We start from the raw sequence: 27,743 nt of genomic DNA on the forward strand, positions 1-27,743 counted from the left end.
GATATGACTTAGCCAAGAGAGTAGTTTTAGTTTCTTCATTGCTAAATATTGAATGACAGATTATACACAAATAAGCTATCATAATTATATTTTTCACAGGTTTGTAATCATCCCATGTGAGCCTTGAATGTAGATTTGTGTTACAGACAGTGCTTCTGGCTCAGTGTTAGAATTATTTCTGAAGTTATCTGCTGGAGTTATTTTCTGCTGTCATAAAGGTCAAGTCCATAAGATAATAATTGCTCTCAGCTCTCATTGAAATCCTGGTAGCTTTGTTAAAAGACAGTGTGCTGGTACAGTCTATGTAAGTTCAAGTCTGTTCTTAACTACTGGACTGCCAGCAGTGTGACTCTTGTTAACTTCTGAATGTAACTGTTCCCTTGCAGCTTTTTTTAGACACAGTTTCCTTATAATTATCTTTTTTTTTTTTTTTTTTTTTCCTTTTTTTTTTTCTCTCTCTCTAATACAGGAACCGTGAGATCCTTGAAAACGTGTTAGCTGTCATCCTAGCTATTCTAGTTGCATTTCTGGGCTCTGTGCTACTTATAGAGGGCTTTTTCAAGGATATTTGGGTCTTCCAATTCTGCCTGGTAATAGCCAGTTGTCAGTACTCGCTGCTGAAGGTATTTTAATTTCTATCTTCACTTACTACAAACAACAGAAATAAATTTGGTTGGGTCTTGCAGGCTAGTTTAGAACTTTAAGGAAAAAAATGCATGTTAAAAAAAAATGAGTAAACTTTGGCTTCAGGGAAAATTTGATAGATGGGTGTGCAAAGTCACTTCACTGGAATGGTTCTGCATATGCTTGTCAACCAACCTTTTATATGTTGTTCTTGTGTATTTTTTCGTTTCCCAAAGATGAGACTTTTCTTACTGGTTGAAAACAGTCTGCAGTCTAAACTTGAAGTTTGTTTTGGTTGTATGTTGCTGAGTTTTTTTTTTTTCAGTGGGTGCACCTCAGTGCATTTTTTTTTAGCAATTGTATCCAAGTGGTTTTTAAATCAGAATCCTGTATTTTATTGGACAATTGTCAATGGTATGTTTTGTAATTAATGGATTATTTTTTTTAATTATGATTAGACTATTAGAGTGGAAATTCTAAATTTTAAGTCTACCATGTTTGTGTTCAAAAAAGTTTTTAAAATGAGGGTGTTTTTTAAAACTTGGGTTATCTACTCTGAACAGATTTTATGGTTTAATACGTTGTACTATTTTAAGGCTTTAGAGTGTCTCGAAATTGTAAAATTAACAATAGATTTAAATAAAATAGTTTTATTCAAGAAGGTGGGGAGGAGGGCAGGTAAATGCACCTATCTGTAGATTGGGTAAATTTCCTCTTTCCATTTTGGTTTCAGAGCGTTCAGCCAGATTCTTCTTCCCCTCGACATGTAAGTCATGAGCATGTACCACTGCACCAGTTTAGTATTTACATAGAGAACTGATCTTTTTGATGTTTTCAACTTCTTGTTGCTAAATCTTCCAAATCAGATATTTCAGGTTTGATCATCTGACAAGGCACAGAAGGCTTATGTTAGTGTGTGAGAAGGAAACTGATACTTTTTCCTCCTATTCCATACTGTTTCTTTGTTTTTAGCACATATTGTCCTCCCTGCTTTGAGCCCACCTTTTACTATAGAGCTGTATCTTGGTATGTGTTGTGATGAGTCTTTTTTATTCAAGGAATTATACTGAGAAGTAGTCTTAATGTTTTAATTTGCTGTGCTGGTATGAACTGACGTAGCTTTGATCTGTTTTGGTCTTGTAGATCATTCTATCCATTAGTCCTGGTATGCACAAAGCCTTATTTTTTCACTGTTAAGCTGAGTGTGTGATGCTTCAGTGAGCATTTGCATTTGAGGATTGAATTGTTAATGTTCTGGTGTTCCACAATATGTTTATATTCTGTTGTACATCTGCTGGATTGCCAAGGCAACACTTTTCTAATGTCCTAAGTAAGAAAGAAAAAGCATTATTTCTCTGCAATGAGTAATTCATATCACTTTAAGGAAGAAGTTCTATGTTTTAACAAACACACAAGTACAAATATTTTTTTCTAGCAGAAGTACCTGAGTAATAAATTTGTTTAATCTTCAAAAGTAATATATTGCTTAGAAAGCCTCTTCAGAGTTTCTCTGGCATTTAGTATTGCAAGAAAAATACTTAAAAACTTAGTGGAGAATAATGGTAAACATAGCTCAGTCTTAATCAATTTTGACCTTGTTGTATCAAAGCCACACAAAAAAAGACATCACTGCTAGGCAATTGTCAGGGTTTAACACTGGCCTGGCAATTAAACTGAGTAACAGATGATCTCTATTAATCTCTCTCTCCTTCCTGATAAAGAGAGAGAATAAGGGAGAGAGACTTATGGGTTGGAAACTAAACTATGCAGCTTTAATGAAACAGTAATGATAAATAGGAAAAATTACTAAATATATACAAATATACAGGAAAATTGATACCACGTTCCTCCTCCCCAACAACTCTCACGTCACCACCGAGGCTGCAGGGCAGCCCTAGGAAAGTCCAGGCTGGAATCCTGGAGTTGGCAGCAGTCGGGAGCTGGAGGCAGGAACACACAGATTCAGGTTGGCATGGATCAGGGTCACAGGCAGAGGAACAAATGAAATCCTTCCAGGATGCTGAAGCAAACAGGGAACAGATGAAGAAAGGGAAGCAGGAAGGGGTTTGACCTTTGTGATCCCTCAAATTTATACTGAGTATGATGTGTATGGGATGGAATACTCTGTTTGATCAATTCTGGCATCTATCTTGTCCATTCCTCCCCAAAGGAGGCTGCAGGTGGGACCTCTTTATTCATTCTGGAGGATAAAATGTTCCTCAGAGCTGAGCAGTGTCCTTGGCTCTGCACACCAGTCTCTAGCAGAAACTATAAACATCAAGTGTTATCAGTCCTAGAAGCAGACACTGCCTGAGAAACTTGCTGTTAATTTCAGCAAGTGCAACTACTTACAAGAGACATAGCTGAAAGCAAAAGTACAAGACAGAAAATCACCTTTATCCTGGCCCAAACCAGGACAGTAATGCGTAAGAATTTTATAAACAAAATGTAAGGATGTGTTGAGGTTACAGCACATTAATTGGTGAATGATGATTAATTTGGGTTCTGAAATTATGTGTACCAAAAGAGTAGCAATTACTGTTTCTGCTACTAATGAAACCAATGTTCTTTTCCTTTTTAAACAGGGTCATAATCGTATCATAGCCTATAGTAGGCCTGTATATTTCTGTTTATGTTGTGGTCTTATTTGGCTGTTGGATTATGGCAGCAGAAACATATCTACAACAAGATTCAGGTTGTATGGAATGGCTTTCACCAACCCATTGCTGCTGATGTCAGCCAGGGACTTAGTTATAGGTGAGTGGCTTTTTTCTTTGCTGCACCACAGTAGAAATCTTTTTTTTTCTTTCTCCACTGCATCTTGTTATGACACTGTTGTATCATCACATTCTAAACACAGTTCATCTGGTTTCTTTTGAAAGAGTAGTTTTACCTTTGCTAAGTTTAGCAGAAATCAGACACTAATATGCGATGGGAAGAAAAAATGTAGCTTTTTATTAACTAGTGTCTTAATCATAGAATGGTTGGAAGGGACCTTAAAGATCATCCAGTTCCAACTGCCATGCTTTTGCTGGGACAGCTCCCACGGGACCAGGTTGCTCCAAGCCCCATCCAACCTGGCCTTGAACACTTCCAGGGATCAGGCATCCACAACCTCTCCGGGCAACCTGTGCCAGGGTCTCACCATCCTCACAGAAAATAATTTTGTTCTAATGTCTAACCCTAATTCACCCTTTTACAATTTTAAACCATTACCCCTTGTCCTATCTCTACATGGCCCTGTAAAAGTCCCTCCCCAGCTGTCTTGTAGGACCCCTTCAGGTACTGGAAGAGTGTTTTAAGGTCTCCCTGGAGCCTTCTCTTCTAGAGGCTGAACAAGCCCAGTTCTCCCAGCCTGTCCTCATAGGAGAGGGGCTCCAGCACTTTTTGTGGCCCTCCTCTGGACTTCTCATCCCTGAACCTTCTGCTCTTTATTCTTAACTTCTGCTCTTAACTTCTTAACCTGGATATGCTGCCCTGTGCTTGGACTGCTGCTCAGTAGTTAAAGAAATGTTTTGAGTCTTTCATAGTCTAGAGGGGCTTCTGGCAAACGAGTAGGAGTCCTCTTAAATCAGGTTGTGTTTAGCAATTGTGTATAACAGGTATGGACACAGTTATAAAAAGCATTACAGACAGATTGAGTCTTATTAAATATGTCTGTTCTTAGCAATACCAAAAATATAGTTTTGGACTGCATGAAGTATTTTCATTGTGTTCTGGGAGGCACAGTGCATTTAAAATAGTGCTGGTGTTGAATGCCTTTGCCATCCTCTCTCCCTCACCCCCCAAAAAAAGCAACAAAAAAACCAAACAACACTCCCCACCTCATTCCTACCCTCAAATGACAAACTTTTCCCCAAATTTATCGACATTTATTTAAAATAGTAAAAGCTACATAGTCTCAAGCAGAGCCCATAGAAAGGAAAAGAGAATGTAAACATTTGGAGGCCATCTTAATATGGGAACTTTTCATATAATCTTTAATGGAGCAAGGTTATTTGGATGATCTGCTAGGGATCACCTCTTTGGAGAGGAAGGAAAATCTGTAAGAATTTATCTAAATTGAAGTGCTGTTTCAGAGAGCTGTGTGTATTGCAAAGCAAGCTGGCTGCAAACAAACTTTGTTAGCATAAAAAGTACAGTCTCATGTGCCTTTTTTCCCATTCTCAGACATTGGTAATAGAACTTAACAGGTGAGGGGCAAGGCAGACTTTCTGTTTTGATAGCAGAACTTCCAAGTCCTTGCCAAGAGGCAAGTGAGGACAGCTCTGAATTATTTACATTTTGTCTCACATTTTGGACTTGATGAATTGGTCTAAATATTCTCCACATTTATAACGGCTTTTTTCTGGTTTTGCTTGGGTGATCCCTGTTAGAGAGCAATTCCATTACAGGCTTTAAAAGCCATCAGAAATCAGATGGATTACTCTATAAAATTGTGTATACCCAGATCTACCTTGTTTTCAGTGGACCCAAGACAGTTCCACTTAGAGGCCTTCACAAATCAACTTTTTAAACTGTCAGTGAGGGAACAGTATTGTTTGTCACCTATGTAGTCAATCTTAAGTTATGATTTGGGGTAAAGGTTGGATTTGAGAAATCTGAAAAATATTTTAATCAGGTTTTTAGTCTCAATTTACTAATTATTTCAGCAAAAAGATGCAGAACTCAGTGGTTTTTTTCACCTCTCCTTATTAAACAGCATTGAGTTTAACTTTACTCAAGAGCAGGGGGAAAAAAAAAATCAGATTCTCAGTATTTATCTTACTGCACCCATTTCCACTGTGGTATCCTTTATATCCACAGAAGGGTTGGATACTAGAGTTAGAATCCTAAACTTGAGACTTTTCTTTACAGGCTACCTTAAAATTGGTTTCTTCTTTTGGTCACTGAAACTTCAAGTCAATAAAGTTACTGAAAATCCTCCATAACTTCAGATTTTTTTGTCCTCTAGGATTATTTTCACAGTTTGAGCCTTCTGTCTCTCAGAACCTAGAATTTAGATATGCTGCTGTTTGCAGATTATATCTGAACCACCTAACAGTTATATGAAAGAGAGTTATTTCTGCATCTTTTTTTCCTTAAGATAGAAAGTAAGTGATATGTACAGGTTAGGACGTACCATTCTCTCTATTAAAGTTAAATGGCATTCATTTATCTTTGTGTTCTTAAATAGTATAACTTGCAGAGGTTTTCATGTTTCATACAGATACCCATGTAAATATAGCCATTTAGGATCAGAACTTTTTATAAATGGTGTGGGAAAATGAGTAAAATTGTCAGATGTTATTAGTGGCAGAAAACATGGAGGTGAAAGGCTTGGCCTTTCCTACATCTGTGTGGCTGCTATTAACTTGCTCCTTTAATTCCAGATAGAGAGGCTCAAGTAAGCCTCATTTATAGTGAGTGAAAACTTTAAAATCTGCAAACACTTTTGGCTGATCTTTGCTAAATAAAAATTACAAGCTTGACTTGGCCTGTGTCCATTTCTACAGTGATTAAAACAAGGTGTACAAGAAGTCTTCTGGTGGTCTATGTAACTTCTCTCTATATCTATATATATCTATGTATATCTATATATAGATTTCTATATAGCAAGTTTTGAGTTGCTGTAGTAGAGATTTACATAATGATTTATGTAATTTCTGTAGAAATAATTTATTGATGATGGGTTAAAGGTGTGTATGATACTCTAAAATTAAACTGAAGAGTACATTACCCTGCTATGGTTCTCATCACTTTTCCAACTATTTTTTTTTTCTCTGTAGTGTTTACACTATGTTTCCCTATAGTATTCTTCATTGGTCTCCTGCCTCAGGTGAATACATTTGTGATGTATCTCTGTGAACAGCTGGATATTCATGTCTTTGGTGGCAATGGTGAGTCTTGTTTTTATATCACTGATGAAAGCATTAGATTAGGAGCAGCCATCAGAGTAGTTAAAAATTTTAATGATTACACTGTATTCCTGCCCTCTAGACATAGAATACTAGTACTAATAGACTTCTGGTTGATAATTGAGAAATAAAATTGAAGTCCTAGTAAGTCTATCAAGAAGTATACTTTATTCCTCAGCTGGCTGAGTCTGCAGCTGTTGTTGCAGACACTGCCATGGTAATGGTGTTAAATAAATGAGGAGGGAAATAAAACCACAGAAATGCTCTGAAAAGAAATTTTAGGGGAAAGTACAAGTAGTTGCTATGGGTGGGATTTTTGTGATGTCATAGGGCTGTTGCAACTAGAGGGCTTTTCTTAAACTAAAGTATTGAATTCTAACCTAATTATATTACTGTTAAATTTTTCTTTCTTTTCTATGATATTCAGCTACCACAAGCCTGCTTGCAGCACTTTACAGTTTTATCTGTAGTATTGTGGCAGTAGCATTGTTGTATGGACTGTGCTATGGTGCCCTGAAGGTGAGCAGAATTTTAAACACAGCATACATTAATGTTTTGGGGTTTGTCCTCTGCTGCTTTGTGCCTTAGATGCTTAAATATGCAAAAAATGAATTAGAAATATTAGTCTGATTTGGTAGAACATTATACTTGTTTGGCTGTGATGCCAATAAAGGAGGTGCAATGCAGGAACAAAGCATACTTTTTACTTTTCAAAGGTGTATGATTTGTGCCTGCATAAACAGGCTGATTTTTTTGGCTGAAAACACATGACACTTACCTTCGGTTCCATTCTATGTTGAGTCTTGAAAAAATCATGTTAAGCAGCTTGTTTCTAGCACAGTCTGCAGGTATTGGTTTGTTAACCTTTCAAAATTGGTCATCCAAATATTTTTTGTACTGCTACAAACTATAAATAGTCCTTTCAAATGAATTTTTACTTCAGAAGAAACTAAGAAAGTAGTTGGTAGTGTGAAAGTGAAGAGGTATACCTGTAGAGGTAGCTGGCAAAGAGAAAAAAAGCAGCCAAACCAGCAGCTTTTCCTTGCTTGAAATGCCAGTTCTTCTTGAAAAGTGTGGTGGATTTGTTAGATTCAGGTGTGTGTCAATAATCAAATTCTCTCAGTTCACAAATTATCCTAGCACGTGTGCCTTCCAGCTCAGTTTGCTGGCTTTCTCCCACTCTGTCACAGAGAGTGAAAAAACTTGATAGAGGAAATATTCACATGATGCTATCACCTGCAAAACATCACTACCTTTCTGTGAATTTGTACATTTTTCTCATTAGCCTTTTGTAAACACATCTGTCAAAATAAACAAGCCTTAGCAAAAGAATCACTGTTTCATCTTTACAGATCCAGTACAGATCACAAAACCAAAAATGAGGCCAATGATTTATTCTGAATTCAGCACATTAGAAAAAAAAATCTGAATAAAACTGTAGGTAACTCAAAATTATGAAGTGTCTAAATGCAGATCTGAGAAGCAATAATTTCAAGAAATACAGGAAATTCTTCATAAGGGTTATGAAAACTGATGCCCATATAATGATTAAGATGATGTAGGCTCAAGGGATGATCAATATCTTAAGAGCTGCTTATCTATAGTGAGATGTAGGTAAAAATTGAACCATATCTTTGTGCTAAAATTCCTGTTTGATTTTTGTGGAATTGTAGTTATTTTTACTATTCTCTTACATATTTTTGTATGCATAATTTTGTATGTCAGATAAGTATCATGTATCTCCTTTTTACTAACATTTCACTTCTGTCTCTAGGATTCTTGGGATGGGCAGCATATTCCAGTTCTCTTCTCCGTATTTTGTGGTTTGTTAGTGGCAATATCCTATCATCTCAGCAGACAAAGTAGTGACCCTTCTGTACTTTTGTAAGTGACTCAGTTTGTGTCCCTTCACCAAGAAAGAAGCAAGTCACAAGGGAACATTATTTATATTATTGCATGTTAGTACTATTGAAACTGGTAGTCACCAGCATTATAAAAAAGTACTGTAAGATTGATTCAGTATTTAAAGAGAAATTCAAGTTTTGCACCTAGTTCCTCCTCTAACAACCACCTTTTTTTGTGACTTCTGGCAAATCACTTATATTACAAAATCTGATTTAACTTCCTGCTAGTGTCCTCCAAAATGCCATTCACACAACATCTTTCTGCTGGTGCGTTGGTGCTGAGCAACTTGTACCCATTTTTTATTCAAAGAGATGCTCAAGGCCACTAGTTGTGGCTGAAGCTCACATGGATTTTTTTTTAAGTGTTTCTCTGACTTTTTTTGTTAGTGTTTTCTTACCTTGAATGTGTGCTCATAAGGTTTGTTGAAATAATTTCATCTGAGATGCAAAACAATAAGGATCTGTTTTGGTGACGAGTGTTCCCACCTAGCATGGGGAAACGTGTTGCTATTCTGAGCTGGGAGTATTGATCTGTTGATTTCAGTATTTCCTATTCAGTTAATAATTGTGTGTAAAACAAAACAGGAGAAACCCTTCCCACAGAGTAGCCAATAGAGGCTCAGTCACATACCCAGGTTAGGCAGAGCTTGAACTTGGATTTAAATTTAGCCATAATGTTGGATGAATTTGGTAAGTAGCAGTCAGGTAGGTAATGAGGGGGCACTTCTGTGAACGGGGACATTAATGATTAGTGAATGGTCACAGAAGGGAAATTGTTATCTTTGGGTTGACAGCTAAACCTTGTCCTATTACTCCTGGTTCAGGTGACTTTATTCAGTTGGTATGAGGTCCTTGTCCCTAGATACCTATTCTTTCCAAGTACTATTGCCTGTGCTTGACTTGCACGTTCACCTGTTTAGCCAGATGTGGCATGATTAAGCATTGCAGTATATTTTTCATTATGTAGTTGCCTTTGTAGATCTAGGGCTCTCTCTGTAGTGAGCTTCTTGTATGAAGTAATATATATTTCTGTACCACATAGGATATTGTAAGAAAAAAATCCCATTAAGGTATTGCAAGACACTTGGGCATGGCTAACAGTGCTGCATATGGTCTTCTAAAAGCTTGGGTATAAGTTTCTTGGGCTTCAGTACCAGCAAGGTCTGCTAAGAATTTAGTAGTTGGGTTCAGCATGTCTAATTCATTAATACTTCAGGCTAGTATAGATTTTTTTTCTGTTGCTGTTGAAGTTTGAATTAAACAAAGGTATTCTTGGTTTTCTAATTGGTATTGACAATTAGAACGCTTCTGAACTTTGCCCCAAGTTACATTTCTGTTCAGTTATTTATGAACTGAGTACTAAGAACTTCACTTAAAATTCAATATTTGTTCAGTTACTGCTGTTGGTACTGGAGTAACTGCTGTTTGAACAGCATTTGGCTACTTACTTGTCTTTATTGGTGTTCATTGTGTGCAACCAGAGAACCAATGATTTTATAAAACTGATATCTCATCTTTGTAAATTTACCCAGCCATGTGTGAAAGCACTAATTATTAAGCACTAAGGATGATTTTCTCTTGTAATCAACTTGTAATGTCTATTGACATTGTTAATTCTTCTAAAACCACATAGAATAATACATGCTTCTCAGTGTGTTCTTTTTTTCACTTTCTTTAAGCTCTTTAGTGCAATCAAAATTTTTTCCTAATTCTGAAGACAAAAACCCTGAGGATCCTCTGTCTGAAGTAAAAGATCCTTTACCTGAAAAGCTTAGAAATTCTGTGGTAAGTAGGTTTGGTTTAGTGGGGTTTTTTTGGTTTTTTAATATTGTTTTTTATAGAATCAATCTTGATCTTGTGTAGCTCACACTTGTTAATTACTGTTGTTTTGATTAGAGTGGATATCAGAGCATTTCCCTTTCAATCTGCAGATGAACCCCAGTGTGCTGAGAGTATAATGCTGGTATTGCAATTTGAGTTATTTAGAAAAGTGTGAAAGAATTTGAATTTTGATATGAATTCAATGAAGTATCGTTGAGGATTTTCTTCTACATCATATTGTAATAGATACTTTTGTGCAGAAGTTAGTGGGAAAGAGGTAATGGTGGCAAAATCATATTAGCGCAGTCCTTGTAGTAATTATGAGCAAGGGCTTTATGTGTGCTGTTCCTGAAGCAGAAAATAAAAATCATGAAAAATGTAGGGTGTTTGTGTTTTGGAATTTTTAATTTTTTTTTTTTTTTTTTGTAAAGAGCACATGTAACGTGTTCCGTTTACTTTGACACATACTTTGAATTTTTAGTACAAATTCACTTTAAATATTACTACCTTCATAAATATTTAAACATTCTTCTTCACACAGTGGAGTAGTAAGTAAAAGATTGCAGAAGCTTAGTATGTTTAACTTGCACAAAAGAAGGTAATTTAACTCTGTGTACGGTTTGGCTGCAGGCAAATGGCAGTGTAGATGGGTTTCTCCCAGTACATCAGACACAAGTATGACAATGTGCATAGTGGAAAAAGCAAGTAAATTTTTAGAGGAGAGAAACTGCAAGTTCTCTTAATGCATAACAGGAAAGAGTGACCATAGGAGCAGTAAACTCCTCTTGATCTCTCAAGCTGTTGTTAGTCAGACACCAAGGGGGCAAGGAAGCTGAGGATTATGATGCATTCTTTCACTGTTTTGTTTAGGTTTGGGTTGGTTTTTTTTAAATAAGGGCTTAATGATTTTTTAAAAATAACTTGTATCCCAAGGAGTTAAAACCTCGCAGCATTAATTACTGTGCATACTTAATTTGGCCAGTTTTGGAATGGTTAATTCTTTAATGATCTTCTGGGCTAAAAATATTAATACTGTATTTACAGAGTAGGGAGCAGCTCTGAACTAGGAGACCCCGACTTCTGGTGGCCTTAAGTATGCATTGCCCCCTTGTGACTGAGTCTGGCATTACTTGTTTTTCTCCATTATTAATAGCTTGGTTTGCATTTTGGGGAGGTAACAGAAAATTCAGATTCATTCCTCAACATCCTTCCCAAGCGATCCTTCACCTTTCTGCAGCGGAGGAAAAGGAATATTTAAAGAGCACAGATGTTCTACCTGTTTGTTAGCCCTCTCTGGGCAGCTGTCTTCCAGAGCTCTTGATTGCCCCTTTGACTAAGTAACTGTTAGATCATAAATGGGAGATTTTGTTATTTAGTCTTTCAAGCTCTTCTGTCTGTGCTGTAGGGGATTCCTTAGATCCTCTCACAGTCTAGAATGAGACAATATATTTGTCTCATCTATATATTTGGTATATCAGTTTCTCCTGCACTGCTTTGGATATGCATCATTCCAGTTAACTCATTTGAACTGCTGCTCTTAGTCATAAGATTTAGCTTGTGAAAGTTCTAATAAATTCAATGGAAGTAATTAACAATGGCATAATTTGAAAATCTCTAATTAGTTGCAGTGCTAGGAGCATTAAGAAGGTGAAATAAACAACCCAAGCTGGTATTTTCTAAACTTACTCTGTTTTGACTCCCCAGAGTGAACGATTGCAGTCTGACCTGATTGTCTGTGTAGTCATTGGTGTGCTCTATTTTGCAATTCACGTCAGTACAGTTTTTACAGTTTTACAGGTAAGCTATTCCGTTATGTCTGTCACTTGTTTTCTGATTACAAATGCTCTAATGAGATATGATATTTACTCATGTAGTGCACCACATCACCTGACTACTTTTAGATGTTCTTGAAATATGTAGTGTGACCAGTACATGGCTGAAGATCGTGTTCCAGGTTTATTTGCTCAGAAACTCGTCTTCCTTGTCTCTTTCCTAATTTCTTCTTAGATTCTAGATTTTTATTATAGTCTCTGACATAAAATACCCTCTTTTGCTTTATCTGTCTCAGTTAAATAGTATCAGGATGATTTTGCATTAAGGTAAAATGAAATTTTACATTTTTAAATTTTACATTTTAAAATGTTTGATTGTTTAAGACTGAGGGGCTCAACCATGACTCATTTGGATGCTAGGATAGCTGTTGGTACATGGTAGTATAGGGGAGTACCCCTTTATTTGAATGGTTATTTACAGGATTTTGAAAAGCAGCATCTTACTTGTCAGTCTAGCTAATATTGCTGCTTTGTGTATATGTCCCTTATACTTGATGATGATGACATGGGACCAGATCCTGTAGTTGAATTTAAGGTATTTGTCTAAAGAGTTGTGGTTACTGAATATCTGGTTTAAGTAGTCCTGTAATGGAACCACGGGTTAGCTTATGAACTGCCTTTTTTCAGGCAAATTAAGTTTGTTGCATATGTTTGAAGCGTTTTACCCTCCTGCTGCTGCCTACAATCAAACTAATTTTTAAAAGCATAGCATTTAGGTAGCTTCAGGTTTTCAGGTGAATTGTCCTATTTAATCAGGAGTAGTAGTTCATTCTAAGGAAAATACCTCTTTTGTTTTATGGCTGGACTTAAGCACTTGTCCTGAATGTAGCTTTCTCCCATGTTTGAAAAACATGGCTATGTGCTCTTCACCAGTTGTGTAGTTCAGTAGGCTTATGCTTTACAGACTCAAAACCTTAAACAAGGTAATGCAATCCAAATTTTGCTACAACATCTAGGAAGTTAGAGAACAAACTTACTGTATAGAAAGCATTACTGAAATCAGTCTTTACACCATGTTAACATAATAGTATATTGTAATTTTTTTTATTTTATTTTATTCTTTTTATTTATTTATTTTCTTTTTTGGGGGGGCTTTTTTTCTTTTTTTTCTTTTCGTTTTTTCTTTTTGTTTTGTCTGTGAAAGAGTTTTCTCTTGGGAGGCTTCTTACCTTCTCAAGAGAATGAGCCTAATAGTTTGTTTATACTTATACCTCCTTTTATCCAGAACATGAAAAGCACATAAAGTTCAATTTTTAGAGGATGAGGGCTTTATCATTTATAGAATGAAATGCAGATGGGTCAGAAGCAGTGGACTGTAAAGGAAGATTGATATAGTATTTTTACTTAAATATACTTATGAAGTTAGTTAATACTTGTTAGATTTTGTTTTATTCTCTCACAAACACTTCGATATTAAAGTTGGTAGTACAGCTTCTCATGAAGAAACACATTCCCCACTTACTAGCCCTTAGATGCTGGGAAAGATATTACATTATTAGTGTCTGATTTTATTTATAAAACACAAGCCCTAATTTGTTCAATTCTGCTCTTTCTAGCCTTTTTTAAGTTATGTTCTCTATGCATTGGTGGGTACGGTAGGCTTTGTGACCCATTATGTTCTGCCTCAACTCCGAAAGCAACTTCCTTGGCATTGTTTTTCTCACCCACTGCTGAAAACCAAGGAGTACTATCAGTTTGAAGTCCGAAGTAAGTATCATTAATGATGCTTTTTTTTGCTTAAACTTGCTGTAATAGGTGACCAGCTTGTTACCTACTGATACACTTAATCTCTTATTATTCTCACCAATGGAGTATTTAATGACATTTAATATAGAAATGTCTTTGTTTCTCAGTTCCTCAAGCTTTGATTCCACAATATTTTGTGTCTCTTAACTGATGAGTGACTTTATCTCAGCAGTTCCACAGTTGTCACAATCTAAAGTTGCAAAATTTGTGTTAATGTTTGCTTTAATCTTTGCTTTAATCTTTGGTCTTCATTAATCTGCATGAACACACTCCTGCAACTTGTTTTAAAACCTGTGTTTCCATTGAAATCTTTCCCTGGAGGCTGCAGAAAATACAAAGTTGTTTATACTGCTGATGAGTTTTCAGCATGGGAAAATGTAACAGTAGATTGGATGGTTTCTACTGTTGGAACATCTTTATTGTTAGCAGCAGACTTCAGAAATTTTTGTTAAAACTGACTTTGAAACAGTTGAAGCTATTTTGAGTTTTTCATCAGTTAGCTTTCAAGGTGAGACAGTAATGAAAAAGTGCTGCTGCTTTCAGGAGCAGGCAGTAGCAGAATTGATTCATAAACCTACTACCTTTTTAGCAGTTATGCATTTTTTCAATGATGTCTGAATTGTGGGGTTTTTCCTGGTAATTGGGTATAAAGATGGCTAAATATGAATAAGCAATTGGAATATGATGCCACACTCTGGAGGAAGAAATGAAAAGTGCAATTGTATGTCTTAGGTTTTTAATCCAGAAAACTAGAGAAGCTATAGTTGGTGCCTTTTTCCTGATACCCAGCTTCAGGGTTTCCATGTGTAGTAGTGTTTTTGGGAAAGCTGAAAGTCATATCCACTAATTTTAGATGCAGGTTGGTAGCACCTCCCAATTTGGTCCCTGTACCTTAAAGAGACTTCATGCCTTGTCAGTTGTCCTTATGGCTTCCACTGTAGAAAAGGAACTTTGCTTATTCATGGGACACATCTGTTCAGTGTAAGGGACAAAGTTAACCCTTAAACATTTATGCAATCCTGAACATCATTTGTGATAGACTCTTCCACTCTATGTACTACCTTGTAAATACATTTTCTCATTATCTTCATTTGAGTTAATTTGAAACATAGCAATTGTTACATATTTTGCAATTATTGTAGAAGTTAAAAAGAAATTGTTATGTCTCAGCTATTTTTGTTGTCAGGGTGAGTCTGCTTTTCTCATTGTTAAGACTGAAGAGGTGGCAACTCTGTTTTCTGCTATATGTAGTAAGCAAGTCACTTGGAAATTGTTGTAATACATTTTGTATAGGTGTGTAACAGTACAAAAACTACTGTGGACTGCTGACAGCAGCTTAGAAGGAGCTTCTCTTCATTTAAATAAAAAAATGAAACTTGAGTATGAGAATAGTGTTTGGCTCCCTGTCAAAGTGTGATATGTGGGCTTTTTTAATTACCAATTACTTGGATCAAGTGTCTTTGTTCAGATTTCATAGTGCAATCTGATTTCTTCTTTTTAATAGATGCTGCACATGTTATGTGGTTTGAGAAACTTCACATTTGGCTCCTTTGTATAGAGAAGAATATTATCTATCCACTGATAGTCCTGAATGAGCTCAGTAGCAGCGCTAAGAATATTGCTAGTCCAAAGAAACTGGATACTGAGTAAGTAGAAAAGGCAATCAAGTAATCTGAGTATGTCTGCTGTGGTGGAAAACTAAATAGTGAGTTCTGGCCTCAATGGGAAGACAGTGCTATTGCCTTACAGCTAAGACAAGGAATAAATAAAGTGTTTCCTTAAATTAAAACTTAGAAAATCAGTTGCCTGGCCAACTTCAACTGAGTGGAATATTGCAGTGAATATTGCTAGTGACCCCCACACAGATAAATCATTGAATTCACAGCATGTACTATAAAGATCACAGCTTCCAGAATTATCTAGTAGTGTGGTATCAGAGTTTCCTTTTTGATCTTGAGTGTTTAGGATATGATTATCCGGACTGCAAGATCAAAATAGTGTCACTATGTTCTGGTGTTTTGTCAGGTGTAAACTCAAGACCTGTGTGACAGTCCCTGACTTCCCACGAGCAGCCCCTCTGCTGCTTTCTGCTATCATCAAAGAATTCCCCAGGCCTTCCAGCCCCTAAATATGTTCTATATATAGATGGGATTCCACACAGCATCATATACTGGGCTTTATTTGACTTTAATTAATTCCTTGAGCAGTGTATCTGACTCTCAGCAAATGAGTTCAGTTCCAAGAACAGTGGCCAGGTGGCTTGCTTGGATTTGAAGTTCTATTGATTTAGAACAGAAGAGTTCTGGAGGAAATGTTGAAATGTTGAAACAAAATGAAATATGCACTGGGGGTGGTGGTGGTGGTGTTTGTTACTTTGATTGTGGGTTTGGGTTTTTTTTAAGTATAATAATCCTTGGATTGAGTAAATTCATCCTTTGGGTTCATGACTTGTCACTACAAGACCTTTGGGAGGAATATTGCTGCTACATTGCTTCGATGTTATTTTTGTAACCCTTTTGTCTTTTTGGTTGCTATTTTTATTTTAGAGATTTTTTTAATCAAGACTATTACAAATAATGCTAATTCTTGAACATTGATTGGCTTAAGGATACCTTCAAAAATGTTGTCAACAAAACAACAAAAAAAAGCCAACAAATCAAACCACACACCCCCAAAACTCCAAAACAAAGCTAAATCCCAATCCTTGCATTTGAAGAGATTGGCACTGCATGACAGCAACATTTTAAGTGGCCTTTAAATGCCTTTGGGATAGGAAATAAGTAACTGTTTTGTGTGACTTTCTTGTACAGGTTGGGTGCTTTAATGATCACAATAGCTGGCTTGAAGTTACTGCGTTCATCATTCAGTAGCCCAACGTGCCAGTATGTCACTGTTATTTTCACAGTGCTGTTCTTTACTTTTGATTACAAAAGTTTTACTGAGACCATGCTGCTAGATCTCTTCTTCATGTCCATACTCTTCAGCAAGGTAACTTGATGCTATTTTTCTAAGTGGTTTGGGTCATGCAAAAGGGGTAATGGGTACTCCTAACTAACTGACAGGTAACCTTCCAGATCATAAGTCCTGTTGATACTGAAATTCAGCCAAGATTTCATCTTTATGCAGTTAGGTTTGCTTAAGAAAGTGTGTGTAATTTTCTAAACATCTTGTGAGTTTTTGTTAGTAGAGCAATGAGGTGCATGTTATGTTACTTCATTATTGCATCCTTTTTCTAAGTTTCAAGGCTTCTGATAGCAGTACATATAACATAGATGACATAGTATGTTTGTGTGCTGCCAAAGTGTGTTGATTCTCAGCCAAATAACTATATTTTTCTTTTTTTTTTTTTCTGTAGCTTTGGGAACTCTTTTATAAATTGAGATTTGTATATACCTACATTGCTCCCTGGCAGATCACATGGGGATCTGCCTTCCATGCTTTTGCCCAGCCCTTTGCTGTGCCACGTATCCTTTGAAAATGCAGACTTTTCCCTGAAGTTGTGTATTTCTAACTTCTGAATGTTGTGTTGCAATTGATTATGTTTTGCAGGCTAAATCTATTGAATAAGCATGTTTGTTCAGTGAGTATTTTTGAAAACCTGTGCATACTTTCTGCAGTGCTATAAATTATACAGTTGTCAGTGTAGGAAAAGAATTCTGATTCAAAAGAAGTTTGGAGCAGGAGTTACTTCATTCTGAAAATGACACAGCTTTTCTTCTGACAGTCATTCCCATTTTCAGGAATTACTAAATGTGGTTGTAGTTCTTGAGTTTTGCATTTTAAGCTTCTGTAGACAAGTGTGAACAGAGTGTTGTGTTACTGTTTTTTGTAGAATTTGGAGAAGGTGAATCACCATTGTATCTGGTGCCAAATTTTCACCCATTTCTGTTTTTAAAAACAAACGTAACTCCCTTACTGCTGGATATACTGTAAAGATACTTGGCTGCATAAAATTAACTGGAGATCTTGTTTTGCTCTTAATTGATGTTGTTGCCTTATTTCAGGTACTTTTACAGAAGTTGGAAAAACAGTATTTGTTGCTTTGCTTTCCTTAAATCTTTTATCCTATAGATTCTGCAATGTTGTTTGTCCAAGCAGCTGTCTCAGCTTTCTTCTCTACTCCACTGAATCCTTTTCTGGGAAGTGCAATATTCATCACTTCATATGCCAGGCCTGTCAAATTCTGGGAAAGAGACTATAAGTAGGTGAAATAAGACCCTTAAAATTTATGTCCTTTGTTTTAATAATGTAAAAATGGCTGTATGTGTTTTGGGTTTTTGGTTGTTTTGTTGTTCTGGGTTTTTTTAAATTATATTTGATAGTAGTACTAGCAGTTTTTCATACTACCAACATTTGCTTTAGCCTCTTCAGTAATTTCTCCTCAGAGTTATGCCATTTTGCTAATTTTTTTAAAACATAAAAAATGTAGTATTGTAAAGTGCAATTTTACGCAGAAAATTAATTTTATGTACAAACAGGTTTTGGGGGACAGTTTGTATTTGACCTGTGTTCATGACTGCTCCTTTCACAGCTAAGTGGCTCACCTCAGTGTAAAAAAATCTTTAAATCTTTTTTGATCAAGGTGGGATCAGTAGTAGAAGAGTCATCATGTCAGGCTCTACCTCCCTGTTTTATTTCTCTGAAATCATCTGTTGCTGATGGAGTATCAGGCCAGTGAAATGTCAGAAAAAAGAGTATATAGGGCAAGATGAGCAAATAATTCCAGTATTTAGGGAGAATTCTTCATTATTTTGCTTTGTTGCTTGTTTCCCTTCTAACATTGGAACAGTTTAAAGACGGTGTTGCAGATCTTCAATTTAATATTTAAGGTTTTAACTTCAACCAACAAAAAAATAACTTTCTGATTACTGCCCTTTCAATGAAACCTACTGAAATATTAGCTGTGATGATTTTAATTAAGTTGGTCACATCTAAAGCTTTATATCATCTAAGAAAATACAGTCATGACTAAACCTAAGGATTAATCCATGGATACCTATTTTGGACAAACATTATTAGGCATCTGATCACAATGCTGTTATAAGCAGAAAACACTTTTACATATGAGAGGAGCAGCAAGGTTGCATATAAAATTCCTCTAAAATAGTTGTTCAAACTATTTCAGTGCTAATATAGTTTTACAACTTTAATGCTGGTAGTAGTTTTATTCTCTCACAGTAATAAATTTTGTGTTAAATACACTTAATTTTTCAGTACAAAGCGAGTGGATCACTCAAATACAAGACTGGCTTCACAGCTCGATCGAAATCCAGGTAGTTTTCCTAGTCTGATTTTGGTGTTAGGGGTTTTTTTTGGGGGTTGGGTTTTTTTTTTTGGTGGTTTTGTTTTGTTGTTTGTTTGTTTGTTTTTTGGGTTTTTTTTTGCGTTTTAAATTTAGTGTGGTGGAGGGTTTTTTGTTGTTTTCTTTTAGTAAGTGGCTTTTACAGGATTCATTATAACTTTACCTCTGATCTCCAACTCTGCCCAACCTTTGTGTTATTCTGCCTACTGTTGCGTTCTCCTCCATCATCTCTGTCTTGCTCTATTTTTTAGTCTCTATTTCTCCCCTTTGTGTATGTATGTTTTATTACTTTATAACTTAGTATGCACTAAGCTGTTTTTATTCTTCCTAAGTAATAAAAAAAACCTCAAACATTATTTGAGGGTGTCTCCCCATCGTGGTGATGAGACCAGCACAGTAGTCATTACTGAGATACTTCCATGCTCATATGTTTATTCACTTCTGTGGAATTGATTGCTGAGTTGATGCCTGAGTGGAACTGAAACAGTAATTTGGAAAATGGAGGAGTGACTAAGAAGGAAAAAAATTTGGTCAAAATTACTAAATGTCACTTATAATTTCTTGGGAGTGTTATCTCCTAAGAAAGGGGCAGTGGGGAGTCAACAGCGACCTTGAAACAACATTGCTGTTAAGAAAAGTGTAGAATTCAATATGTGATAGTTGATGTTCAAGCTTGACATTGATACAGATAGATACAGATAATAACCCAAATTCAATCTTCCTGCAGGCTCAGATGATAACAACCTGAATTCAATCTTCTATGAACATTTAACCCGCTCTCTTCAGCACAGCTTATGTGGAGACTTGTTGCTGGGTCGGTGGGGAAACTATAGTACTGGGGACTGCTTCATCCTAGCCTCTGACTACCTCAATGCACTAGTACACCTTATAGAGATAGGAAATGGCTTGGTCACCTTCCAGCTGAGGGGGCTTGAATTCAGAGGTGAGTGTTACATTTCCCTAACTTTCTGTACTTAAAAAAATGACTTAAGCTTTGCAAACAATTATTTTCCGTTCCATGCTGTTAGTTAATTGCTTTGAAAATGGGCTGCAGGGTCTCTTGATGTCCAAGTCACTTGTGAGGAAAACCAGCTTATCCTAGCAGAGCTGATGCTAAGTTTCATTTTCATTTTAGTGCCATATGGCTACTACCATAATTGATTCTTGGAGACACTTAACTAAAATGTGATCATAGAGTGACACATTAAGCTATGCAGACCTTTGGTGTTCATTGGCAGATAGTTCACTTGGAGATTAGTTGGGTTCTAACAACTGTGAAACACAAGTCAGCATTAAAGCAATCATATAAAGCATTCAACTTTTTTCTCCTGTTGTGTTTTCTCATAAGGAACTTATTGCCAGCAACGAGAAGTAGAGGCCATCACAGAAGGTGTGGAGGAAGATGAAGGATTTTGTTGCTGTGAACCAGGCCACCTTCCTCACATGCTTTCCTTTAATGCTGCCTTTGGGCAGCGTTGGCTGGCTTGGGAAGTGCTTGTGACAAAGTATGTTCTGGAGGGTTATAGCATCACTGACAACAGTGCAGCTTCCATGCTTCAAGTCTTCGATCTACGGAAAATTCTCACCACATACTATGTGAAGGTACAGTTCAGTTCACTGCAACCCTTGAGGGAGATCACACCAGGGAACTGCTTAATGTCTTGAGCATGGAATGTGTTTCAGGTGACAGTCATAAATGTAATAAAAATTATAGATGTATGAATACCTTCATCAAAAGAGGACAGAGTTTGCTGTACTGATGATTACTTGATACTCAGGTGCCTGAGCAGGACAGTGACCCTGTACTCTAGAACAGAGAGAGGACTCTTTCTGGCTGATGCTGGTGTAGAAACTTGAAAGCTGATACCCAAGTGTAATGGCTGTAACTGAAAAGTTAAAGAGTGTGTTTCTCTTGGAGGAAATCAAGCTTATTTGGTGATTAAATGCTTTCCAAACCTGTCTACCAAAAAACCCTATGCAACAACAAAACAATCTTTGAACAATAAACCCCCTGATGTTATATGGGGACTCAAGGTCTCAGATCTCTTCAGATAATCGATTTATTAATCAAGATCTTCCATAAGCTGCCCTCTTCCAGAGAGCTGAAAAATGTCAGCTTGGACTATTACCCAGATATTTATATACAATATGTTTGGGCTTTTTTTCCCAAACAAGGGTGTTAAACTGTCTTGCCTTTTATTTAGCATTTGAATTCTTCAAAAATTTAGTATCTAAGCCTCCATGTTAGCTAGATTAAAATACTATGTGTGTTTTTCTGCAAAATTACATTGAAGAGCCCAGTCCCTTTTTCCTTTTCTTATTCCTTTAATGCATGCTTCAAAAACCTTGACAGTCTTTGAAAAAAATTCCTGTACACAAACCTCTATTTTTTTTAATGCAAATTTGTTTCATTTGTGAGCTAAATAAATGCTACCGTGTATCAGTACCAGTAATTATCATTACTGGTAAAATAGTGCAAATTACTTGGAACATTTCAGATTGCAGACTTGTTTTGTTTCTTTTTTTATTGCAATGCAGACTCATATTTTAAATACTGCTGTTTCAGGGAATCATCTATTATGTCACAACATCCCCCAAGCTGGAGGAATGGTTAGCTAATGAGACAATGCAAGAAGGACTGCGGTTCTGCACAGACCGTAATTATGTTGATGTAGACCCAACATTTAACCCCAATATTGATGAGGATTATGACCAACGTCTAGCAGGGATCTCAAGAGAGAGTTTCTGTATGATATATTTAAATTGGATAGAATATTGCTGCTCTCGAAGAGAAAAGGTAAGTGAGTATGTGAAGAAAGCTGTTCACTAGAGTGGTCTCATTTTTCCTGTTGGTTTGACTTACAGGCTGGTTTAATACTGATTATTAAAATAAAGATTTATATTTATTTTATTTATATCTTAATTTAATTATTAATTTATCTTTATAGTTTAGTGATTTTTTGATCTGCTCTTGAGTTGTGAATTTTAATAAATTCTGTAAGTGGTGTGTGATTTAACCTGTTCATTAAAGAATTCTCATTTACAAGCTCAAATGAATCGGTTAAATCTTAGGCATTTATCTACATTAAATATGGTGTATTTATAGAATCCACATCTCGTGCTTAGATGCCAGTATTTACAAATCAACACTAATTAAAACACACACCAAAAAAATCCAACCCACCAAACAAAAAACCCTCCAAAATTTATACCTGTTGCCGGACCAATTGCTTCTTTCTTGCTGGTCATAGTATACCACACCTTTGGATCACTGGAATTAGAGAATCATAGAACAGTTTGTCTTGGAAAGGACCATTAAATCCATCTAGTTCCAGCCCCCCCTGCATGTGCAGGGACATTTTCCACTAGACCAGGTTGCTCTAAGCCCCACCCAGCCTGACCTTGAACACTTCCAGGGAGGGAACTTCCACAATTTCTCTGGCAACCTGTTCCACTTTCTCACCACCCTCACAGAAACAAATTTCTTTTGAATACCTATTGTAAATCTATTCTCTTCCAGTTTGAAACCATTACCCTTTGTAGCACCACTGCCTGCCCTTGTGAAAAGTCCCTCTCCATCTGTGTTGCAAGCCTCCTTTATGTAATATCATCCCATATTCAACCTTTATTCACTTTCCAAATCCTTCCACTTTTTATATGCAAGCATTACTGTGTTTGCAGAGGAATGCCTTGCATTCATACTGTTTCAAAAAAAAACTTTATGTGGTCTTGTCAAAGTAATGTTGCTTTTGAAACAAGCAGAAATGGATTTGAAATAAAAGGGACAGGAATATACTTGGAATTTATGTTTAATGAGGGATCTGACACTTCAGAATTCAGCTTTGCTTTGCAGGTAAAAGATTAATCAAAAGCCTGTTTTAAAAGATATAAAATGTAAGGTGTTCTGCAGTCAAATGACAAATGAGCCAAAGAATATTGTTTCCTCTCAAATCATGATCTCGTGAAGTGGTCGAGGTATTGAAAATCAGGCTTAATCACTTAAGTGAATGGTACTGTTCTCTAGGGCATTATATACCCTATACAGCTACTGCTGGCTTTGAGCTGAGGGCACGGTTTCCCTGAATAAAGTTGTAGTCCAGGGAAGTTTGCAGGTAACTCAGAATTGGATACTCCTAACTAGTAAGTGATAATCCACTTTATTCACTGAATAAATTGCTTTTACAAATACTCTGCATACTTGCAAAGCTTTCCAGAAAGAATGCCTATTGAAACCAAGAGCAACTAGTGTGATAGTACATGTGGACACTTCAGCTTGTGTACCTTTGTATGTGTTTGGGTTTTTTAACTCTTTCTGGCAGAACAATTTCCTGTGACAGTTTATTTTATTCATCTGACTGTTTCTTTTTTCTTTGCTACTACAAGCCACTGGATTCAAGTAAAGACTCGCCCCTGGTGTCATTGTGTTACGGACTGTGTGTTCTAGGGCGGAGAGCCTTGGGAACAGCTTCACACCATATGTCCAGGTAATAAAATGTTGTTGTAAGCTTCCCTTCATTATAATCCCTTGGTATTCCTAGGGTTAGGTATTAGATGAGTATCTCTTCATAAAAGGAACAGATATTTCATGTCATCTTTCCTTAAACTGGACAGATACACTGTGTGACCTGTCTTTATTTTAACAGACAGTCAGATGTTGCCAGAGAGTAACAAATGAGAGAAAATTTGATTTTTTAGCATTTTGTTTTATCATGCTATTGTAAGGTGAGAATTATAGTGTGGCTAAGCACCAATCATAGCTGATTGGGGAAAAAACAAAAACTGAAAAACAAGAACTAGTTGAGTTCTAGTCTTAAGCTTTATTTTCTGCTTCAGGTATGTGCTCTACATGGAAATAGGGAGAAGAAAAGGATAGCTTAAAATGAAGAGCAGGCAGGTCTTGATGGAAGTGTTTTGTACAAATCTCCCTCAGCTTAATTCTTCATCAAATGGCAACATCTTCCTTGCTGGCTGACAGCTTCAATTTACTTTAGAAAGCCAACATAAAATTGAGTTGTACATTTCAGTATAGTTGGATGCTTCAGAAAATCACTGAATGTTGGTTTAAAAAGAAAATGGAGGCATAATTAGATGTGGAAGCTATTGCTCAGCAAGGTGTTGACTGTAAAACCCCTTCTACTTCACTTTCACTGAAACTGTTGACTTAATTCTTCTAAGTACCAGCTCATTGCCCCCTGAGGGCCTTACAGATAAGCAGCTGCAACAGTGATCAGAGTGTATTGATTTTTCACTCTGTGTAGTAAGAGGAAATGATGCCTTTAAGCATGAGGAAGTTGTCAAGATTTTTATTTGTACTAAAGCTTGCATAACTGAAGCTACATATCCTCCATAACTGATCAATTGTGGGGTTATATTCCCTGAAAAATTCTCTTTTAAAATCTTTGGAGTAGTCAGGCATTCTTTACAGCGTTCCTTTTTACTTGAGTCCATGCAAACTGTTTGATGCAAGTATGGTGTATTCATTACCTTTCCAGTGAACATAGACTTTTAGTATCCAGGCTTTGCTTACACAAATCCTTACTCATTTTCTCTTCTCCCTGTCTTACCCTGTAAGTGTTCCTTATTGAGAAGAGTCGTGTGCCTTTCTGTACATCTCTGTTTTCTGCTCTTATCCACAATAATTGTGAGTTTGTCTGTATTTCTGTTTAATATTTGAGCTGTTGTCATCATTTTTTTCCCCCTCCACAGTAATTTGGAGTCCTTCTTGTATGGCCTGCATGCCCTATTTAAGGGTGACTTCCGTATATCTTCAATTAGAGATGAATGGATTTTTGCTGACATGGAATTGTTGAGGAAAGTAGTGGTTCCTGGAATACGGATGTCCCTTAAACTGCATCAGGTGAGAGATGACACAGGAATCTCTCCAGAAATGTGTCCAGTTCTTATTTCTGTTTGTTTGTTCTTTTACAAATAAGCAACCAGGAGAAAGAAAAAAGAGGAAGATAATAAACAGGCCAGTTCAAAATGAGGGAATATCATGTCTTGTCCTTCGTTTTATTATAGTTCATCTGGAAGGTGATACAGAGGAACAGGGAAAGCAGTTTATACTCAAAAATTGCATCAAGTGTAGATGACAGAACGTGTCAAGCCCTGTTTCATGTCTGTCTAGAGAGAACTCCTGTATGAAGAGCCTTTCTGATATTTCTGCTCTCCCCTCCCCACATATATGTAATATGCTTAAAAGGTTACCAGACCATTCAAAGCTGCACAGCCCTCTCCAGGTGTCCAGTGGGGATTGCCTGTCTTGTTCTCTTTTCTTTGAAGTCTTGTAATAACAGATGCTGGCATTACTCACTGATCCTGTCAGTAAGGTTTCAAGTGAGAATGAGAAGGTTACTTTTCAGTAAGCTGAAACTGGGGTTGATCCTTACAGTGCAGTAAGGGTGAAGATGAACAAGCTCAAACTCTGTCCAATGCATCAGTTAACTGAGTTCAGCAAGTAAAAGAAAGCACGTACTAAGTGGCTCATGCCATTATATTTGGATTACTGTGCAGAATGGGCTTGAATTAAGAGAATGAGAAGTGAGAATAAGAAAAATATCTGTAACAGTAGAAGCTGTTTTTTATGAACACTGTTGTGTTTATAGATAAGGGGTGATTTTATTCACTTGCTGTGCAGTAAGATAAGGCTTCAGCCAGTGTTAAGAATGTAGTTATTAACTGCTATCCTTCCTAAGTAATGTGACCAAATACTGAATTGATCTTTGAAATTTTGATGGATTTATTTGATTGGCAGTCATGTAGGTTGTGTGATGGTATCTGATGCTGAAGTAACCTGTCATCAATGTGAACTTATTAACAGAAAATACAGATAAACATTGGTTTTCTTCCTATTGCTATTTTCATATAATATCGTTTCAGTGAATAACCAGTGCTTTGCTTAAGTGAATTTTACAGTTGGAGACTTGTGGATAAGCAAAGAAGCTAAAACTAAAATGCTTCTACTGGCAGTAAAAATGTGAAATCTAGGATAAAATGCAACTACAAATTTACTTGAATTAGTAAGAAGCAATTCCTTTCTTTTTTAACTTTTTTTACCTTTTCAAGTTAAAAAAGGAAGGAAACCCCAGCAGCCTTCCAGTATCTGAAGGGGACCTACAGGAAAGCTGGGGAAGGACTTTTTACAAAGGTCTCTAATGATAGGACAAGGAGTGGTGGTTTAAAGCTGGAAGAGGGTAGATTTTGGTTAGACATTAGAACAATATTACTTTGTGTGAGGGTAGTGAGAGACTGGAACAGGTTGCCCAAGGAGTTTTTGGATTCCTGATTCCTGCCTGATTCAAGGCCAGGATGGATGGGCCTTTGAGCAACCTGGTTTAGTGGGAGCTGTCCCCTGCCCTTGCACAGGGGGTTGGAACTGGATGGTCTTAAAGGTCCCTTCCAGCGCAAACCATTCTGTGAAATTGAACTAATCTGTTGGAAAGTAAGTCAGCTTTAACAATGTTCTGAAGTAGGCAGCTGATATTTTTGGTGTCTAACTTTGTGCAATGTACTGAATCTTTCAAGATTTTGAGGTGTGAAACGTTAGATTTATATACGTCGTTATATCTTACTGAACATGTGTTCTTGGAAACAGGATCACTTCACTTCTCCAGATGAATATGATGATCCCTCTGTCCTTTATGAAGCTATAACAACCCATGAAGAAAATCTGGTTATAGCACATGAAGGGGACCCTGCTTGGCGGAGCGCAGTTCTTTCCAATTCTCCTTCCCTCCTTGCTTTGCGTCACGTAATGGATGATGGCACCAATGAATATAAAATCATTATGCTGAATAAACGCTATCTCAGTTTCAGGGTCATTAAGGTAAGCTTTGGGCACGTTCCACAACGTTGACAGTGTGTTGTGGGATATTTAAATAACTACACCAAACTGCTACTTCAGCTCAACTTTTTTACTTTTACTTCAGCTCAACTCTTTTACTCTTTTTACTTTTTTTTGTTACTGACGTGACACGTCATTGCTAGGCTGCTTCTCATATAGTGGAATTATTTAATCTGAAAAGCAGTAACTTGATATGTTTGATTTCTCATCCTATTCTTAGATTTGCTTTGTTCTCACTGTTGCAGTGTGTGTCCTTAAGTTCAGCCTTTTAAAGAAACAACTATGAGTGCTTACTGTTCTGCAGTGCAGTGTTACATAGAGGGATAGTAAAGAGATCACCACACGCTCTCCCTGTTTCACTTTCTGACACAGCCTTTTCACTTGGCTTTTGCAGGTGAATAAGGAGTGTGTGCGTGGCCTGTGGGCAGGACAGCAGCAGGAGCTCGTCTTCCTGCGGAATCGGAATCCAGAAAGAGGAAGTATCCAAAATGCAAAACAAGCTCTGAGAAACATGATCAACTCCTCTTGTGACCAGCCAATAGGATACCCAATCTACGTCTCACCATTGACTACGTCCTATTCAGACAGTCATGATCAGCTTAAGGAGATTCTCGGGGGAGCTATCAGCCTAGGAAGCATCAGAAACTTCATAGTGTCTACGTGGCACAGGTGAGCTGAGGAAATGACTTCTCATTAGTGTGTCTTCATGCTCTCATATTCCATTAAGTAGTTTCCTACACGCCCAACACAGCATAATTTGTAATACTCAGTCAC

General features: G+C 36.8%; 1 protein-coding gene across 14 annotated transcripts in view; it reads left to right on the forward strand.

Moving 5' to 3' along the window:
- Nucleotides 1-27,743, forward strand: part of PCNX1 (pecanex 1) — a 91,666-nt gene that overhangs the window by 49,898 nt on the left and 14,025 nt on the right. For all 14 annotated transcript variants that reach the window (XM_071744525.1, XM_071744528.1, XM_071744530.1 and 11 more), the window contains 21 exons: nucleotides 470-623; nucleotides 1,358-1,390; nucleotides 3,210-3,381; nucleotides 6,393-6,503; nucleotides 6,949-7,040; nucleotides 8,296-8,405; nucleotides 10,105-10,210; nucleotides 11,951-12,043; nucleotides 13,635-13,785; nucleotides 15,329-15,470; nucleotides 16,635-16,812; nucleotides 17,180-17,288; nucleotides 17,896-18,025; nucleotides 19,039-19,097; nucleotides 19,854-20,069; nucleotides 20,475-20,728; nucleotides 21,693-21,923; nucleotides 23,510-23,610; nucleotides 24,833-24,983; nucleotides 26,721-26,951; nucleotides 27,364-27,638. In XM_071744525.1, coding sequence (XP_071600626.1) covers nucleotides 470-623; nucleotides 1,358-1,390; nucleotides 3,210-3,381; nucleotides 6,393-6,503; nucleotides 6,949-7,040; nucleotides 8,296-8,405; nucleotides 10,105-10,210; nucleotides 11,951-12,043; nucleotides 13,635-13,785; nucleotides 15,329-15,470; nucleotides 16,635-16,812; nucleotides 17,180-17,288; nucleotides 17,896-18,025; nucleotides 19,039-19,097; nucleotides 19,854-20,069; nucleotides 20,475-20,728; nucleotides 21,693-21,923; nucleotides 23,510-23,610; nucleotides 24,833-24,983; nucleotides 26,721-26,951; nucleotides 27,364-27,638 — 3,099 coding nt within the window. The remainder of the gene's footprint in view (nucleotides 1-469; nucleotides 624-1,357; nucleotides 1,391-3,209; nucleotides 3,382-6,392; nucleotides 6,504-6,948; nucleotides 7,041-8,295; nucleotides 8,406-10,104; nucleotides 10,211-11,950; nucleotides 12,044-13,634; nucleotides 13,786-15,328; nucleotides 15,471-16,634; nucleotides 16,813-17,179; nucleotides 17,289-17,895; nucleotides 18,026-19,038; nucleotides 19,098-19,853; nucleotides 20,070-20,474; nucleotides 20,729-21,692; nucleotides 21,924-23,509; nucleotides 23,611-24,832; nucleotides 24,984-26,720; nucleotides 26,952-27,363; nucleotides 27,639-27,743) is intronic.

Source organism: Heliangelus exortis, chromosome 5, assembly GCF_036169615.1.
Source record: "Heliangelus exortis chromosome 5, bHelExo1.hap1, whole genome shotgun sequence".
NCBI classification, from domain to species: domain Eukaryota; kingdom Metazoa; phylum Chordata; class Aves; order Apodiformes; family Trochilidae; genus Heliangelus; species Heliangelus exortis.